This window comes from Filicampus tigris, chromosome 5 (genome assembly GCF_054856515.1).
Source record: "Filicampus tigris isolate MCC_2025a chromosome 5, RoL_Ftig_1.0, whole genome shotgun sequence".
NCBI classification, from domain to species: Eukaryota; Metazoa; Chordata; class Actinopteri; order Syngnathiformes; family Syngnathidae; genus Filicampus; species Filicampus tigris.
Genome location: NC_141221.1, coordinates 22,308,772 through 22,326,911, shown reverse-complemented (window position 1 = coordinate 22,326,911; position 18,140 = coordinate 22,308,772). Strand labels below are relative to the sequence as shown.

At 41.5% G+C, this 18,140-nt stretch overlaps 1 protein-coding gene across 1 annotated transcript in view; it reads right to left on the bottom strand.

Moving 5' to 3' along the window:
- Positions 1-5,140: 5,140 nt before the first annotated feature.
- txnrd2.2 (thioredoxin reductase 2, tandem duplicate 2) overlaps positions 5,141-18,140 on the bottom strand; it is a 30,043-nt gene continuing 17,043 nt past the window's right edge. Inside the window, exons 12-17 of the mRNA XM_086030748.1 lie at positions 13,143-13,279; positions 10,985-11,080; positions 10,392-10,484; positions 7,671-7,742; positions 7,390-7,487; positions 5,141-7,307 (exon numbers count right to left, since the gene is read on the bottom strand). Coding sequence (XP_085886874.1) covers positions 7,178-7,307; positions 7,390-7,487; positions 7,671-7,742; positions 10,392-10,484; positions 10,985-11,080; positions 13,143-13,279 — 626 coding nt within the window. The 3' untranslated portion in view covers positions 5,141-7,177. The remainder of the gene's footprint in view (positions 7,308-7,389; positions 7,488-7,670; positions 7,743-10,391; positions 10,485-10,984; positions 11,081-13,142; positions 13,280-18,140) is intronic.

Genomic DNA, 18,140 nt, shown 5'->3' with positions numbered 1-18,140 from the left:
TACTGAATTAGTATTGCTTTGCGGTGCATGGTGAGCGTCAGTGTCTTGCTCGCTGAGAAATTGATTTTTAGCCTCCATCCTTTTGTGCATTTTGATTGGCTATAATTTGCGACATTGCCAGATAGTGCAAATGCGATTCAAATTTTGAATCGCCGCAAAACCAGACAGTGGTGAAATCTTGTGTCAGAGCCCCACGCTCTGCCTGACTGTTGATTGGCGTTCCGCCGCACGAATCAGTGTGTGGCGGCCCGGACAGAAAAACTACTACATTTTAAAATCTTCTAATTGCAATTCAATGTTTATATGAGAATAAAAGATCTGTTCTCCGTGTCACCAAAGTAATGTAATCATAAGTACAGCAGTGTCGGTCTGAAGTTGGGTGCAATTTTGCCCATTTGGCAGATGCAACCTTGGAGATGGCCAGTTAGCAGATCAGCTCCCACCTCTGCTTGCGTAAGCAATCAAGTTTTTACATGTTTTTGCACGTGCAAACGTTCACTAAAGCCCCAAGTGTTGCTTCATCATTTATATCTAGCAAGAAAGAAGTTGCACAGAACAGATGCATAGAATGCAGTATATACAGCAGGTCCTTCTGAACACGACCTGATAACTCACTTGTACTAAACATTTCTCTTGCTTTATTTCAAACATGTAACAAAATAATAAATAACAAAAAAACCCAAAAACAATTGTAATTTAAAGTGCATAAAAATGACAGACATGCATTACATGGTCGAAAAAGAGTAGGAAGAAGTACATACCAGTAAGTATAGTATATATATGTATATGTATTTAACTGTTTGCTCACATTAAAAAAAAGAAAGAAAAAAAAAGAATATTTGATCATATTTAGCAGCTTGTTCTGGTACATTTCCATCAGGCTGACTCTAGTCTAAAAGGGAGAATGGGCAAAATCTGCCAGATTCTGTGTATGCTCCACTTTCACACTCTCATGCCATGTCTCGCACACACAATCACAACAAATACCACGCAAGCGGTCTCTCAACAAAGAAGTGACAAACACAGGCACGCCTAGCTGTGAGCCGCAGACATCGATCCTCACTGCAGAGTGTGTGAGTGTGATTTATTTACAAGCCACTTGTCCCACCACATAGATTGTATTGCCTAAACAGGGGAGGCGGAATCAATCACGGAGGCATCGACAGCAGCCAGGGGGCAAATCTTCCGTGCAGTCGATCGACTGCATTACATAACAACGCCACTCTGCAGCTAAGCCCGTGTATGCATTCTACAATGTGCATGTTGACAAACACACAAGCAGGAATAGCAATAGCTAGCACGTGCGACTGGAGAGCATCAATCCCGTGACATTTATTCTTTTCATAGAAACCAAAACAGTAAGTGTAATAATTATCCCTCTCCGAGACAGTTGAGGGAGAATTTGCACTTAACCCTCGTCATAACAGGCCTGAGCACACAAACCTACAAAGTTTGGCAGCCAGTATGAAGTTCAGTGCCAAAACATGGGAAACTGAATGGTCATTGATTTTATATCAAAATCAATCATCTTTTATCAGCCTCTGCTGTTTTTGTGAATTTTCCTCAATAGTTAACGAATCAGTCACAAGTGACGTCTGTTGTTGTCTCTACTTACCATACATTTTTCCAATCATGTACTCTAAATGCTGTGAATATTTTCTCTTCAATTGTTCATTAAGAAGCACAACTGAGTATAAGTGTACTGTATCATATACGTCTTAAGGAGGCTGGAAGGGCCATGCATAGTTCTCCCTACTGATGACATTGATGGATGACAAGTTAGGAGATCCCCAACAATGCATGCTCCTATAATGTCATCTATCACACAGTTGTTGAAGCATTCCATGGAAAGCTACCATGAGAAACCCTGCCATACTATACCAGAATTTCTGGCACCCAACAAAAATACAAAACTGCGCCCTTGTATGAAGATTCATGTTGACATCTTTGTCCTCTGCGCGACAAAAAATTAGACAGCGGATCCAGAGAGTGGTTCAATAAATTCCACAATAGTATTAGTGCAGCTTGTGTGATTTTTATTTCAAAACATTGTAGTGACATCAAATCTTAGCTCTCGAATAAGGCCTTGGTCATTAAAAAAAGGCTTGACACATGATAACAAAATCCCTCAAGCAGTGCTTCTCAAACATTCTACACTAAATACCACCTGAAAAATATACATAGCTCGCTAAGTACCGCCAATATGACCGACTTTAAAATGCAGATGCGTAAAAGTGTTCATTAAGAAATAAAAAATGTATTCATTATTGTACTGTGAGATACTGCAACATTATTTGGTTTGAACACTAACAATTCACCTTAATATAACGGATTCAACAAAAAATGTATTGCATTTGAAAATTAAAAAAAAACTATACGCACGATTCAATTGCACGTCACAAACGCATTATCCGAAAGGGGAAATATGAGTGTTTCCATGCTAATGTCATGTAGCTACGAACTCCAGCGAGTCTAATTTCTGTTTACACAATGTTCAAGGATGGCGTACTCGGTTTTGATGCGAATGAGGGATGCCGCGAGGATGGCCGGCAAAACACTACGTTCCATCCCACAGTGGTGCACAAAGGTGCAAACGGCCCATTACACCCATTTTTACTGGTGCAAAGTCAAGCAAAATACCAAAAGCTCCACCCATGCGCACAGTTAGGCTGTGCTTGCTGCTAGACTTGTGCCCGGAACAAAAATAGGGCCCTCAGTGTTCGGAAATAATAAAACAACTCCCCTAGTGGGAAAACACCTTAGTGGTTATTTGAGGCCGGCGGCATAATTACTCGTTCAGAGATGTCTGAAAATCAAACCCGCACTGTATGACATCCCAAACTCTTTCCTTGTTGTTGGCCAGTGGCCACAGGCGTTTGTGTTCTGCATAAGACCATGTTGTGTTAGACCCTTCTCAATCGTTTGAATCCAACCGCAGTGCGACAGCAAACTCCTTTTCAAACACTCACATCCCTTCTGATAAAAGCCACAGTGGCGGCCATGTGTATTGAATTTAGACCATTCCTGAGGGTATCCTGTCCTTATCAGGGGACAGATAAGCTCATTTCACAAGGCCTCCACCACCTCCACTAGGCTACCAACAGGACCCTTGTGCTGACAAGAGCTGACCTTTTTTCTCCAGCGTTTGCGGTGGAAGGAGAGTGGCGAAGGGATGTTACTTGTCGACTGAAGCTTTCTCGAGGCAACCATTGTAGCACATTCGAATATGCATCCCTGAGATCAGAGAAACACAAACAAGACAACCTTCAAATGGTTTGGAGGGGAGTACCCTGTTGTACAGAGAGTAACAGTCCTGATATAAAAAATAAAAAGGTGTCCTTGGACTCAGGAGACCGTGGACAGCGAATTCTGATCAACACACTTGTTACCAGAGCTTGTTTTTTTATCTTTCATTTTTTGGTGAACTCACCATTAGAGTTCGTTTTTTTTTTTTTTTTTTTTTCAGATGCTTTTCTTGAAGATTGGACTCCTTAAGAGCTCCATTTCTATCAAGCAGCCCAAGGACCCCATTCTCGTGCACTACACCCCGTCAGGGCCCTGAAGGGATCCCCGAGTGACAAGCCTAGAGCCAGATACTGGCAGCACGACAGAGCACCCATAATTGGCCCCTATTCATTGCTCAAGGATAATCCAGTTGAGCCTTTTCTACTTTTTTGCGTCATTTTGGTGATGTTTACATAAGGTATGTATCGCATTCTCCTCCCCGTCCGTCTTTTGCGTCGTCGTGGAGCTTAATACCCCGCATGTGTGTTTGTACGTGCGTCTGAGGATTCCGCTCTTCACTGGAGCTGCTCCGACTGAAAAGCTGAAGTGACAAAGGCCTCGTGAATGTCTGACTCACAGGCAACTGTCAGCATTCAATGGGCCGGATTAAGACGGAACGTAGTACCCAACAGAGACTGACATGTTGACATGTTCTACTAAGTGCGTTTTAAGGTGGATTTAGCCTGTTTGCGCCATTGTAGAGGAACATAAGCGATCCGAATGCTAAATGGCTTGCTTGTTCTTGAGACACAAGGTGAACTTTACTCCCGCTGTCTGGATTTGGACTGACACTGGGTGACGGAGGCTGCTGTGGATCCCGAAGAGGTTCAGGGGTTTCGGAGAGGCATCCTTAACCAAACAAACATACTGGAATTTCTGCCATTGTCGGAGCACAGGGTTGAGTGACAGGGCCGCATAGCAGAGGAACCTGTCAGCAGAGACGAGTCGGGGTCAAAGTGTGACCACCCCTGGCGACGCAGCCTCATATGAAGGCAAATCTGGGCTGCGCGAGTCGAGATTACCTGCTGTACTAATCCTTGGCGAACACGTTTCGTGTTCACGGCGGTGTCCATTTTAATTCATTCCGCAAATCTGATGTGATTTAAATTGCGCAGTAATTACCAAGCTACGGAACGACAAGCAGATCACGCACTGCTCAATGGAATAAAATGGGCCAAACAGCGCATTTTAGATTATTTATTGAGTTGAGCAATTTCTCATCAAAGCGTAAGAACAGCTATTTGTGGTTTTACTGGGAACTCTTTTCCTGGAAGTCTAATAATGAAACAGTACAGCATGTATCAGCCATTTTATCACATTTGGTTTGACCCTCAGTCAATCTATGGAACTGTGTGCACCGTTCGCGCTTTACTAATGCCTGTCAGACAAAATAGATTCTAAAATAATGAAGATGCTTTTTCCAGAAACAAAGCAATCCTATAGAAAAAACAAAAAGTATTCTTTCTGCAGCTCACACAGTGATTTTTAGCACCATGTGCATGCAGTATTCATAAAAGTATCAGGGCTCTCTCTGGTTTCAAGATTTAATATATTTATCTTGTTGAGCTGTTAAACTTGTGAAATGAAAAACATTTGCACATATGCTGATTTCGCTGCTAAAAGGGCACCTTTTTTAGTCGTTCCACATAGAGTGTAGTTTTTTTTTATATACTTTTGTGGGAAATACTGTATGCCTCAGGCATAAATTACACTATACACAATGATTATCTTTCCACATGCTTTAAGTCATCACATTGAAGTGTTGAAATATTTTATGTAGTCAAGGAATATGGTAATTATATAATAATTTAGACAAAAGCACGTTGTATGTAAAGGCATACGCACACACAGTCAATGAGTGGACATCACAACTTTAATAAGCATATTATTATGACTTTACATATACATTATGTATAACAAAGCTTTCATGAGATTTCTGTTTTTACAACTTTTGAAGTTGGCAGCCAGGAGACATCAGACCAGCACTCCCCAGTTTTGAGTTTTAGTGCAGGTCATCATTAGCTGGCTACCTGAAAGTTGAACCCCGATCCCCCGTGCTGCTCAGAGGGGGCTCACTACTCGTATCTGGATGACAGATACCAATCAACAATGTTCAGTACTCCTCCAATTTAAAGTACTCATAGCAGAATACATTTTCATGTTGAGCATGTGAGCACGGTGCTATGTGGATACTGTGGACACGGAGCATGGACAGCTGAGGGAAAAGATGGTGAAAAGCAAACAGTCTTTAAGGTCACACTGACTGACTCAACGACATCCCTTCCGTTGCCTTCGTCCTAACCTGGAGTCTGTGAACGCCTTGTTAAGCACGGTAATATAGAGTCAATTACCGGCACAGTGCCGTGTTGCTTTGCTGGGTCCGGTGGCCATAGTTACCCCCTCCATCCGAAACCCACTCGGCCCCTGCCGTGCGGCAAGCAGAGCATGTGAGCCCTCTGTCCTCAGAGTGATAGAGTCAAGCTGTTCCTGCTGAGCGGAGGTCAGGGTTCTTCAGTCAGCACGCGGGCTCTGAACAGAGCACACAGGATCCCGATCCCGCCCCCCCCCAAAAAAAAAAATCCTTCCCCAACCCAGCTGAAACTCGGCTCGTACGCTCCCAGGCCGGGTCCAAATAAACCTGGTAGCCTGCTCTCTCTTTTTCCATCACCAAGCACACTGTCACTCCCCTCATCAGAATCATAAATCAGACCGGGCAGATTAAAAATAAACGACACCCACCATTTTGGACCCCATATTTGTGTAGTGACCCAATTCAGGCTCTCCTCTCCTTCTGCCTAATAAGTTGCGTTGAGGATGTCCAGCTCAGTCAGCAGGTTAAACATTTAGGCACTTTGGCAAACTTTTTTATCTGCTATTACGGCTATTGATATAAACAACTTAGCTTATCTCAGAGGGTGATGACTACTGAGCGTTAACCTTCCATCCATGTAAATACGCGAGAGATAAGGCTGAGCAGTTGGAGCAACAATCAATCCAGTCTATTCTCCAACTTCAACAAAAAGCATATCGCTTGTGGGGATTAAGGGAATTAAACCAACAAGACAAATGTATTGGAGCTTAGGTTTTATCTAGTGACAACTTTATCCTCTTTTCCGCTCAGGATGAAAATGAGCAGGCAATAGTGCCACCTTTGGGTAACACTGAGTAATACAGCTCTTGCAGAGCTGCTTGTGCAGTGATGCCAAAATAGTGCATGCTCAGCCTGCAGAAGTTTAGCGTTCTGCGCTATTTTTTTTTTTTTTTTTTGGAATGATAAGGAGATGTTTCTAAACCTGGTCAAGTCTTTCCAGGATGCCTGAGCAAGTGCCCAACGACTGTTTGTGTCTGTCCATGGGAAATGGGGCGGTGTCGCTGCGACGACGGCCCAGGGGCCATCCATCAGTGTCGTGGAGGGCGGAGTGTAGGGGAGTTATGGTATGTGTCACCTTCAAGACTAATGGACAGGAAGTGCGGCCACAGAAACAACAATATTTGTGGAATATATTTTCAGAAAATGTTCAAACCTGCTCTGTGTTTCTTGCATAATTTCGACGACACCCTGAGAACAGGTTTCATCCTGATTTATGAGCCTTTCCTTCAAAAGTCTCTCTGCAACCGAGGCTTTCACAAACCTTGATTTAAAGACTTTGCGCCATGAGAATAGACTGACTCAACTTGCAAACGTTCAAAATATTGGTGAGCTTCAAAATAAATAAATAACAAAATAAAAGAATATCCCAGTAATAGACACTTACACACCATAAACCACATTTAGACGCATGTGGAGAGGAAATGGAGCAGCAAGAAAGAGCAGGCTAAACCACAATCATCATTTGGACCCAATCTATTTTTTTTTTTACCCTGTGTGCTTTTGTGTTCAGAGACCGGGGCTTTAACCTCAGCAGCCAGTGACTGTGGCATCCAACCCAGACCGTTTTGTGATGTTGATCTTGGTTAGCTCCTCAGCGCAGGTCGGGTGGATTCCTACTGTGGCCATCAGGTGTGAATATGTGGCACCGCACCTATGAAACACAGACATTAGGTTACTTCTTTAATTGACCTCAGATGTCATAATCTACAAATAATAGTTGGGCAGTAACTGACTGGAGGCCCATGGCAAAGCCTTGCGTGACTTCTCCTGCATTTGGACCAGTGAAGTGCAGGCCCAATAGCTTCTGGTCTCCATGCCGCTTGCATATCACCTGTCATGACAAGAGAAGCGTTGCTTTTGAAGTGTAAATATGTGTTAGTGGTCGATTTGCCAACAAGATGTTAGGATTTGAATGGAGGATTCTTGAAGCTGTCCTGAAGTTGTGATTCTGTGATCCTAGCAGAGCCACGTGATCATTTTCCTTTTCAAAGCATTTTGTGCAGTTTAAGCCTACCTTTAAGTAACACTGGCTAGAATCACGCTCTGCCACAGTGAATTCCAGAGGCTTGTAGAAGGCATGGTAAACCTGCAGAGACATACAAACAACGAGCAATTGAATAATCAAACAGCTCATCTTGAACATGCTGTGTTTGCAGATTATGACGTCAGAGCAAGGTCAATTTTAGGGGGCGTGTAAACCATCTGTGACACTGCCAATCCTATCCAGGGTGTCCGGGGAGCATTAACTAATTGTCAGACATATTTATAACAGGTAAAGAAGGGCTTGTAACATTGTTATTGTCGTGTTTATAATAAACACGGGTCTCTTCAAATAAATGTCACCGCATTCCAAACCTTTGGATTATGTGGTGTTACAAAAGACCTTTTGCAGCCCATTTGTACAATGTAGAGGAGAATAGTTGTTGTGCAGATTAAAGCGGAAGCCAACCCAAACATATTTTTTTTAAGAATATGTTCCCAGCAGGCCCACGAGTTGAAACACGGCATTCTTATTAATTTTGAGTTTGTGGAATATAAATTAAGCAGCAAAATGCACTCATTTTTAGCCATCTGTGGGGGCGGCCATTTTGTCTTCTGTCGACTGAAAATGACAATCATGGCTGACCTGTTTTCTAAATCTGAGCTGTGATTGGTCGTTGTGAGCAGTTGTGATGTCATTTTCAGTCAACAGAAGACAAAATGGCCGCCCCCACAGATGGCTAAAACGAGTGCATTTTAGACCCTCTGCCTTGCATTGCTTTGTACAAAACAGCCCCATTTTTTAGGTTGTTTTGCACAAAACTATGATTTTTTTCCAGAAAGTTGGGTCAAACTGACCCAAGTAGTGGGTCGGTCCATTTTTGCCCCAAAATTATGTTATTTTTAACCCAACTGTTTTTAGAGTGTTCAATGGTAAAGAAACGAAATCTATTCATTAAAAGACACCTTCATCTTAACAATGTGATGTTAGGATTGTAGCTCATGGAAAAGAGAATAACAACACTGGAAAACAAATCCCAGTTGCTCATTACGTTGACACGTTTCAAACTGGGGACTGACAATGTGTGTTTAATGCGTTTAATTCAATGGGCGAGCGTGCCAACACAAGTTTGAAGGAGCATGCAGCTGTAGAGGGGGCCAGTGCAGCAGCTCCTTGGAAGATCTAAGCATGCCTGTCATCACCGCGCACACACCTCAATCAGGCCTCCTGCTCGCCTGTCACTCATTGCCAACAGCCCCACCTAACCGGCTAAAACATTTATCCGCGGTGTTGTGCAGGTGTTGGCGAGCATCTGGCGACCTGCTCACGTACGCGAGCACAGAAAACACACTTGTTTGTTTTAGTACGGTTTTTGGGGTTAGAGGACATTCTTGTGCTCTTTTATTTTTTTTATCTTGTTTGAAGGAAGCAGCAACTGGTAATCCTGGCGTGTGTTCCATGGGCATGTATAACAGCTTTTTAGACAACCCCTAACTCTAATAAATTTACAGAGTAAAAGAGAGTACAAATATCTTGGAACAACATGCAGACTTCCATATTATAAAAATGCAGAAGGTTAGAAAAAAACAACCATTCAAGTTCAATTTTCCCAAATGCTGCATTGTTACACAAGTACATAACGTCGCTGTCCTGGGAAAAACACTTATGTCCATTTTTTTCAATTTTCTAATTTTTACGTGAATGGTGTTTCCGTGTTACAGACATCGCAATAACGTGGAATTTTTTCCCCAAATTTGACAAAAGTGTTTTTCATAGGACAGGGACGATATATATGTTTGGAATAATTGTTGATGTAGTATGTAGTGAGTGAGATGCTGTTGCAAACTATTAAGTTACACTTCTCATGCAAAAGAACTGGAAAAGGAAACTTTAGCAAAGACTTTGATTAGAAGAGCAAAGCACTTCTGGAATACATAGAGCTTAGTCATACTCACATTGTATGACATTACATAAACATAAACAAATTTGATCCATTAACACTAAAAACAATAACAATGAAAAAAAATAACAGTTCAAACCTCCAACCTCCTGTACCCAAAGCAAAATCCTAACGGAGTGAGCAATGATGCCCCAATTATATATGCAATACATTATCAGATCCATCAGAAAAAAAAAAAAAAAAAAATCTACATCCCCCTGTTTAAATGCCAGTTTTCTATGATTTAAAATATATGACCAAGATGAATCATTTCAAAACGTTTTCCATAATTAATGTGAACTATAACCAAAGTTGAACTTTTAATAAAAAGAATTCCAAAAAGATATGTTTGGCACATAGCACAGGTCATCACTAAAAGAACAGCACATCTATCGTATGGTGGTGTCAGTGTCTGGAATTGGAGCCTTAGTTAAGGTGTAAAGAACTATTGCAAATACCGGTCAGTATGAGCACAAAACCTTCAGGCTAGATCGCCCCCCCCCCCCACTAAAAAAAGGTCAGGAAAAGCCCAATGATTGCTTCCTTGTGAACACAGAACTTTTGTTGCTTAACTTTCACACTTTTGTCCAGTTCATCCAAAACCAAGTCTAGAGATGGTGCCTTCTTCTATAAGTCTGTATTGAATGTTGTTTTTTTCAATATCTGGCAGTTCACCACTTACAGTACATTACTTTGTACCATTTCAAGTTCACTGGACCTGAACGTCTTGACGCGCAATAATAATCATGAAAAAAAAAAAGAAAGAAAAATTGCAGCATTTGAAAACTTTTCCATTTTTGCCATTCCGTTCTTACCTCTATGTTGTCTTTGCCATGCCTGCTTTCAGCCTCCTCTTCAGATAGGCCCACACAGCCATATTCAAGTGGGGTGAACACAGTGGTTGGCACCTACACGGTGCGCACACACACACATAAGAAAGGGAAGGTGAAATAAGAAAGGGAAAGGGAATTTTCCAGGCTTGTTCACTATTTCTTTCTACCAGCACAACGATCAATTACAACCTAGAGCAGGGGTGTCCAGCTCCGGTCCTCAAGGGCCGCATTCCTGCCCGTTTTCCAATTCTCCCTGCGGCAACACGCCTGATTTAAATGATCAGCTCATCAGCAAGCTCTGAAGAAGCTTGATAACGATCATGATCTCTTGAAACAGGTGCGTTGCAGCTGGGATAGATGGAAAACAGGCAGGACGCCGGCCCTTGAGGACCGAGTTTGGACACCCATGACCTAGAGTCTCGACCTTGCAGTGTGATGCACTGCAGTTGTAGCACACTGGAAAATACAACCGCAACAACTAAATGAAACAGTGTCAATCCAAAAATCAAAACAAATCAAGCATTATCTAGCAGAGTTATTTGTGGGAAAGGTGTGCGGTGTGGTTTTTGTCTCACATTGTCATAGTTCATGAGCTCTGTGCTGTGGCCAGCTAGTCTGCGGGCGAGGAGTTTTCCTGCTTTTATAGCCGTAGGTGTCAATTCAGGACGCCCCTGAAACAGAAGACTGCCTCACTCACTTCACTGTACCTGTAAACTTCCCATTGTAAATTGTCTGACACAGACATACATTTTTCTTCTCCAAGGTTAATGGCGTATTGTTCTGAATGTGAGCCAAAGCAAATAAAAATACAGACAGGGATACACGCGCGCGCGCACACACACACACACGCAGACACACATCTGAGTAGTGCAGGAAATAGTAGGGCTGCCGGGCAATTTTAAAGGCATGACTTAGACCTGTTAAATTTCCACGACACATCCTGTTGTCATAAACATCTTCTGCACCTCTGCAAATGTGGATGTGCTGCACTCTCTGATGTGCAACTGTTTGCACACCAGATAGCTTTCGTCATTTTAATGCATTTCTTGGCACTTCATTTGGCAATGGGAAGAAAAGAAAACAAAAAAAATGCAGTGGACAACTTGAGCAAGATATCAAACATTCTGCTTTAAAAAGAAAAAAACAAGCCTCCTGCTGCGTTGACAAGATGACAGACAGATTGGCATGAAGCACGATTCATCAAAGCAAGCTGTCACTCAAAGGAGACTATGAGTGTGTGTACGTGTCATCATGAGACCTGGGAGACAGGAAGGAAGCACACAGCTGTTTGTGTTGAAAAAAAAAAAAAGAGGCCACACCGACATTACTGCAGCTACAACTAACTAGTATTTACATGGTCCAGCTTGACTACAGTGCAGCAGCGTTATAAATGCTCTCAAAGAGGCCCGCGCTGAGAAATTAGAGATTGCAAGCAACGTGGTGCTTACAGGAACTTGTAAACGCATCAAGCCATTCTGCACATTCATCGTTTTTCCTTAATCATAATAACGTTTTAAAGATCGAGAGAAGCCAACATCCAAATCACGATAACATTTCAATTAATTGGAAAGATTCAGAGCATCGGACTTCCAGTGTGTGGGTGTGGCTGTTTAACGGACCCCGCTTTCGCTTAGGCTAATCGTTTTGGGATGTTTTCAGAGGTTGAAGTGGGCCAAAGTAAAGATGTCCACATACTGTACATATTGGGGCCGATTGATCGCCGTCATTTTGACAATATTTACAACATTATTTACAATGACTGTGAATGGACAAATGTGATCAGTCCCTTGACCTAACACCAAGACATGGAGGGAGTCGATGGGCGTGTGGCCAAATTGCTAATTTCTTGGGGGAGGTTCTGCACTCGTTGGTTTTGTACTAATTTCTCCAAAACAAATTGATAAAAGTTAAAATGCACGCTAATGTTTTCCTGATTTAAAAAAAAAAAACATAAATTGAGCTTGTTATTGAAAAATTGACCGTACTGGCTGGATGATCCCTTTAGCCTTTCTCAGAGGGAGCGAACAATTGAACAAATCAAGTGCAAAATATAAATACAAGTATATAGACACCAAAAGATCAAATTAGTCGAATTATCAATTTGTTTTGCTACATTTTCTTCCTGAAACCCACCTTGAAAACCTAGCCTGTTGGCATCAACATAACCACGTTTTTTTCCCATGAAAATTATCCAAATCCTACTGAAATGTTTTGAACGACACAAACCGAAGGATTAAAACTAGGAATGGATTGCATGATCTAATCCGACTTCAGAATCTTTCTTTGCCTTTTGAACAACCCACACTTGATACAATCCGCTAACGAAAAATCCAATCAGATTACCTTTGAAGAACTGGCGCCAAACAATACAAATAAAAGTAAGTATGATGACCGTGGGGCAAATGACTCACAGCCGACGTTACGGGTTCGACTTTCAGCTAGGACGTTTCTGTGTGGAGTTTGCATGTTCTGTCCATACTTGCATGGCTTTCTCTTGAGTACTCCATTTTTCTCACAGATTTTCCAAACCGTGTTTGACTCTATATTGTTTTTAATGTTAGTGTGAGCATTTGCTTTTCTATATGTGCCCTTCAGCTCTCCTGTCTGGACGGGATAAACGGAAGAAAATTAATGTTTGGAAAATGGTCATAAACGTCCAGATACCAAATCGTATCAGGACCAATCAGAGTAATTTTAAAGTATGTTGGCATTGGATTTGGTGGGGATGCATACCTGGCCTATGTCCCCAAAAGCATAGATGTTTGGCACGGAGGTAGTTTCATCTGCACCCACAACTATTTTCCCAGTCTCCTTGTTGAGTTGTACACCAAGCTTATTGAGGCCCAGAGCTTTCGTTTCTGGAGCTCTACCTGCAGTGAATATGAAGAATATTACATTAAAAATTCTGCATAGTGATCAAAGAACACTTCTGACATTTCTGCTTTAGGGAAAACATCATGATAGTGTTGCATAATCCCCAAACATCACCTCACTTATTCCCCCCAAATTACATTGGATTAAATTAAAAAAAAAAAAAAAAAATCAAAAGTGCATAAACAGAAGTTATCAAATGGTATTATTAATGCATTATTACCAGGCAGGCCAAAATACACTTACTTTTTTTTCTTAGAATATATGAATATAATGAAAAAAATGAACATAATGTATACTTAAATGAAAACAAAAGGTAGGATAAAGAGAGCATAATCCTCAAATCAAGGATGTGATGTGTAACGATTCCTAGTGGACAGGCGACATGCTATCAACACTGAATCTCCATGATAACGGAGAATTGACCACATAATCCCCACCCTCCACCTCAGCGTAGTTCCTCAAAACTAGTCAGGGCAGCAAAATAAACACCCAAGCCCGATGTACACATGTAGATGCTATCGGAAAGCAAAAATAACAAACCCCAGAGATCCTTTTCCTGCCTGGAGCCAAAGAACAAGGTTCTCCCCCAGACCGGGGGACAACAGGGACCTGTCGACACCACAACATGGGTGGCTGAAGGGGGGAAAAAAGGAACGAAGGCAGCAAGACATTTTTCCCCGAATATGTAACTTCAAATTTTACAGACTCCAGACTCCTCCAACCATACGGTACTGGAAATTTCATGTTGGACTGATAACATTTCCAATGAAAAATATTTCAAAAGTACAAACTAAATACTGTTCCCTTCCATATTGGGCCTTCCTGTCTGTAGCTCCACTTAAGGGTGACCACATTGTATGCCAAGGACACAACATTGATAGGGGAGTTGGTTGGAGTACATGCAGACATGCACGCACGCACGCACACGCGCGCACATATCAACATACTGTTGAACAATGTCTGTTGTGACATTCTGAGGAAGCTTCCAGATTGCTAGGCTAATTAGCAACAACAAACCTTCACAAGTTAAATAAAATATGAACACTTATCTGATTAATTAAATGCACAAAGACAAATGGGAAGTTATGGCGTTGTTTTTCTTGGACAGCAGATTATACAGGATGTAAAAAACGAATTTCAATGTTCAGGCCAAAAAAGATTTTAAGATGCAGATCAATTAAGACCTGACTGACTGGCAAGTTAATGGCCTGCATATCATGTACAAAAGCTATAATGTTTATACGTTTTTTGTTTTGTGAAAATGACAGGGAGCTATTTTTGCTTCATACAATTTTTAAAGACCACAAAGACATTGTCCACAGCAGCAAAACAAACAAACAAACATTAAAGCTAACAAGATACAGTGGGTACAGAAAGTTCAGATCACTTGAATTTTTTTCCGCTTTCTGCGTCATTGCATCCATTTGCTAAAATAAAAGTAAAATCAATAAAAATCGAAATAAAAAATGTTCATAAGTGTTTTTCACATGACAGCGACAATATATATCTATATCTCTAGCTCTCTCTATATCTCTCATACATATATATATATATATATATATATATATACATACATATATATACATATATATACATACATATATATATACATATATATACATACATATATATATATATACATATATATACATACATATATACTACCAAGATTAGCCAATTAATCACGACAACACAGACAATCAAAATCTCATGTCATCTTCCAAACCGCTTATCCTATACAGGGTCGCGGGGAGTTGCTGGAGCCTATCCCAGCCGTCAATGGGCGAAGGCAGACTACACCCCGAACTGGTCGCCAGCCAGTCGCAGGGCACACATAGACACTGTCACTGAGCGGGAATGGATCCCACGCTGCCCGCACACAACTCAGGCGTGTGTACCACTACACTATCAGCGGACATGACAATCAAAATCATTAACAATTAATTTTAGTAGCAGTCATCATATCATCTGCCTTCAAATTTTTGCATTCAGCATTTTCAGCATTCACACGCAATTTCTCCAGAAATTGCATAGTCTGGTTTACATTGCTGTTCCTCTTCATAATACTCTTTTTTTCCCCATTCCGGGTGCATACCACATTTTGAATGTGTACATCAAATTATGCATACTAGGGAAGCAAAACAAAACATTTTGGATTAAGGCAAAATAAAGACAAAATTAAAAGTCAATTCAAGTGTAGTTTTTCTTTAGTTTCTTTAGTTGTCTTTAGCACAGTGCATTTCCCCGATTTTACTCATTTGATTACACTCCCTTCGACATAAAAAAAAAAAGGTTTGGTGCCCAAGAAAAGTGAAATATGTTTACAAGTATTTCTTTTAGTATTTATAGGTCATTTCATAGTATTATGGCAACTCAGCATTGTGTATAGTTTTTGGTTCCATTTCAAAATGCACAAAATATTTACCCTTCGCCTTCAATTTCAATTACTCCATCATTTATAAACATGTCAGGAATGCTGGTACAAGCTGCAAAGTTTAATACAAGTTGAATGTACTTTCATCTTAGTTGCCTTTATTATTCTTTTGTACACATACCTTAAGATATTCAAGCTGTAAGCTACCAATGGTCATATAAGAGCAGCTACATTGCTGGTGCTATTATGCCGTGATTTTCATATGGTTCAATAAATCGACTAATCGCGACTACTGTTTGTGATTAGTCGACTAGCAAAATAATTGTGTGTGGCAGCCCCGCAGGAGAGCCCTGACAGCGACCCCGCTTGCAGTTCTACGCTTTACTGTTGCTAAGTATGGTCAGTGCGGCGGCGGCAGGAGAGCCAACCAGCCAGTCTTGTTCATGTTAATAGATATATATTTTTATGCCTTTTTAAAATATTTGTCAGTTTTGTATCCCTGTGGTATTGAGTATCGAGTATTTTCCTGGGTATTGATATTGAGTTTGAAATGTTAATATCGTGACAACCCTAATACCAGAGCTGGGCATTTTACTAAAAATTGAGCGTCCGTTATTCGTCATCCGTCTGCAGTGTGGGTATCCTTCCGGCGCTGATGAAAAATGGTGCCCCCCTCCATTATTTAAGTTGCCTATCCCTGACATAGGGTTTCACTTTGAATAATATTCCCGAGTACTGTGATGTGCACTGAGGCGGAAAAGCCATCTCCACCGTCTGCTTGTCCACAGGAAGTGGAAATGTTCTGTTTCCTGGTGTATTGCACCTGGACAAGGGAGCGGCCATGTATGCAGGAAAGAACAGGGGAAAGGTGGAGGGATGCATGGCTGGGGAGGAGGATGTTCGACAGTGGTGATACAGTCCCTCGGCCCCCTCAGGCCTTTAATAACCCCAAAGAGGCCCGAACCCTGCCTGGCCTCTATAGTGTAAGGTCACAGTAAAGGGAAATGGCCTCATACTCATAAGTCCTGCATGCAGGGATCAAAGGGCCATACTCTGTTTTCTCAAAGCATAGATACTGCAGTTCACCACATTCATTAAAGTCAGAAGTATTGGGAAACCTGGTCATTACAACTTCAGGACATTAAAATGGAAGAAAACATGTTGTTGCTCTCCCCTATACAGTTAACAGCTTCCGCTCTTCTGGGACGACTCACTACAAAATTCACACACTGCATGCCTACTTCATTGTTCAGGGTTGGGTGCCTTGCTGAAGGACACTACACCCGTGGATGTTGTTGGGAGGGGGATGGTTCATCACCATATCCTCTCCAGCTTCTTCCATAATGGCAGACGATGATCCTAACCACCCGACCACGGATGCCCCGTTATTTCACCCCAAGTGAGATACATTTGGGATGAGGCACAGTTCCAGGTGTGCATTTGCACACAAAATCTTTTATTAGAATTTGATAAATATGCCATGTGTATTTATTTTGATGCATGTTCCTATGTATGTAGCGAGTGCACTGCTTTCCTATGTGATAAGCTCCAGTTCATGATCATTATCACACTTTTCAATTTAGCTGTCACTGTCATCTCAACAAAAGAAAAAATACACTGGTGGAGTTAATCCTTAAATCTTTATTTACCAATATGCTGTTTTAGCCTCCAAATGTTTGTGCGACTTGTGAGTTCTATCTATCAATCAATATCTATCAAACACTCTTGGGACAAATTTTCTGCAGGTGCATTGGACTATGGAGGCTCCACAGTATCTGAGTGACTAAGTAATGAATCAACATTTGCCCATATAGTGTGTGTGTGCGTGCGTGTTCAGATATGGTCAGACTCAGAACATTTTATCGCCATTGGTGTAGACGTGTAAAAGTTGCCCAAAAAACACAAGAGTTTAAAATACTGTAGCTTCGTGCACTTTGGGACACTTAAGTTGTCTGCATGACTGTTTTATTGGGCCATAAGCCGTCTAGTACTTGGCTGTCTTTAAACTAGTCAGAAGCAGAAAGGAAATATAAAGGTCAGTGCATCTCACGCATGTGACAATACACACTGTCTCCCGAGTTCAATGCAAATATTCGTCACACCGACAGTCTCATGATGAGATGATGTGGGAACTGGGCCACAAAAGGAAATGGCAAACGTCACTGCGACTGCAGGGTCACGCACATCCTTGTTACTGTCACACGCCAATGGGCAAAGCACTCTCTCATCACATGCATAAAAACATACGCATGACATAATAAAGGTAGAAGTTGAAAAGCCTTGTCATGAGATTTTTGGATGATTTAAAGGCTATGCACACTGATAAAGTGATGACAGTGGCCTTCATATCTTCAGTGTCTGTTGTTGATCTGTAGGCTGGCAGGGTTGGATATGTGAAGTGGTATACTATAAATTAGATGGAAGCAGAGTAAAATGGCTGGGAGCGCTGGCGCGTATAAGTCCAGGGGTAGGGATGGCAGAGA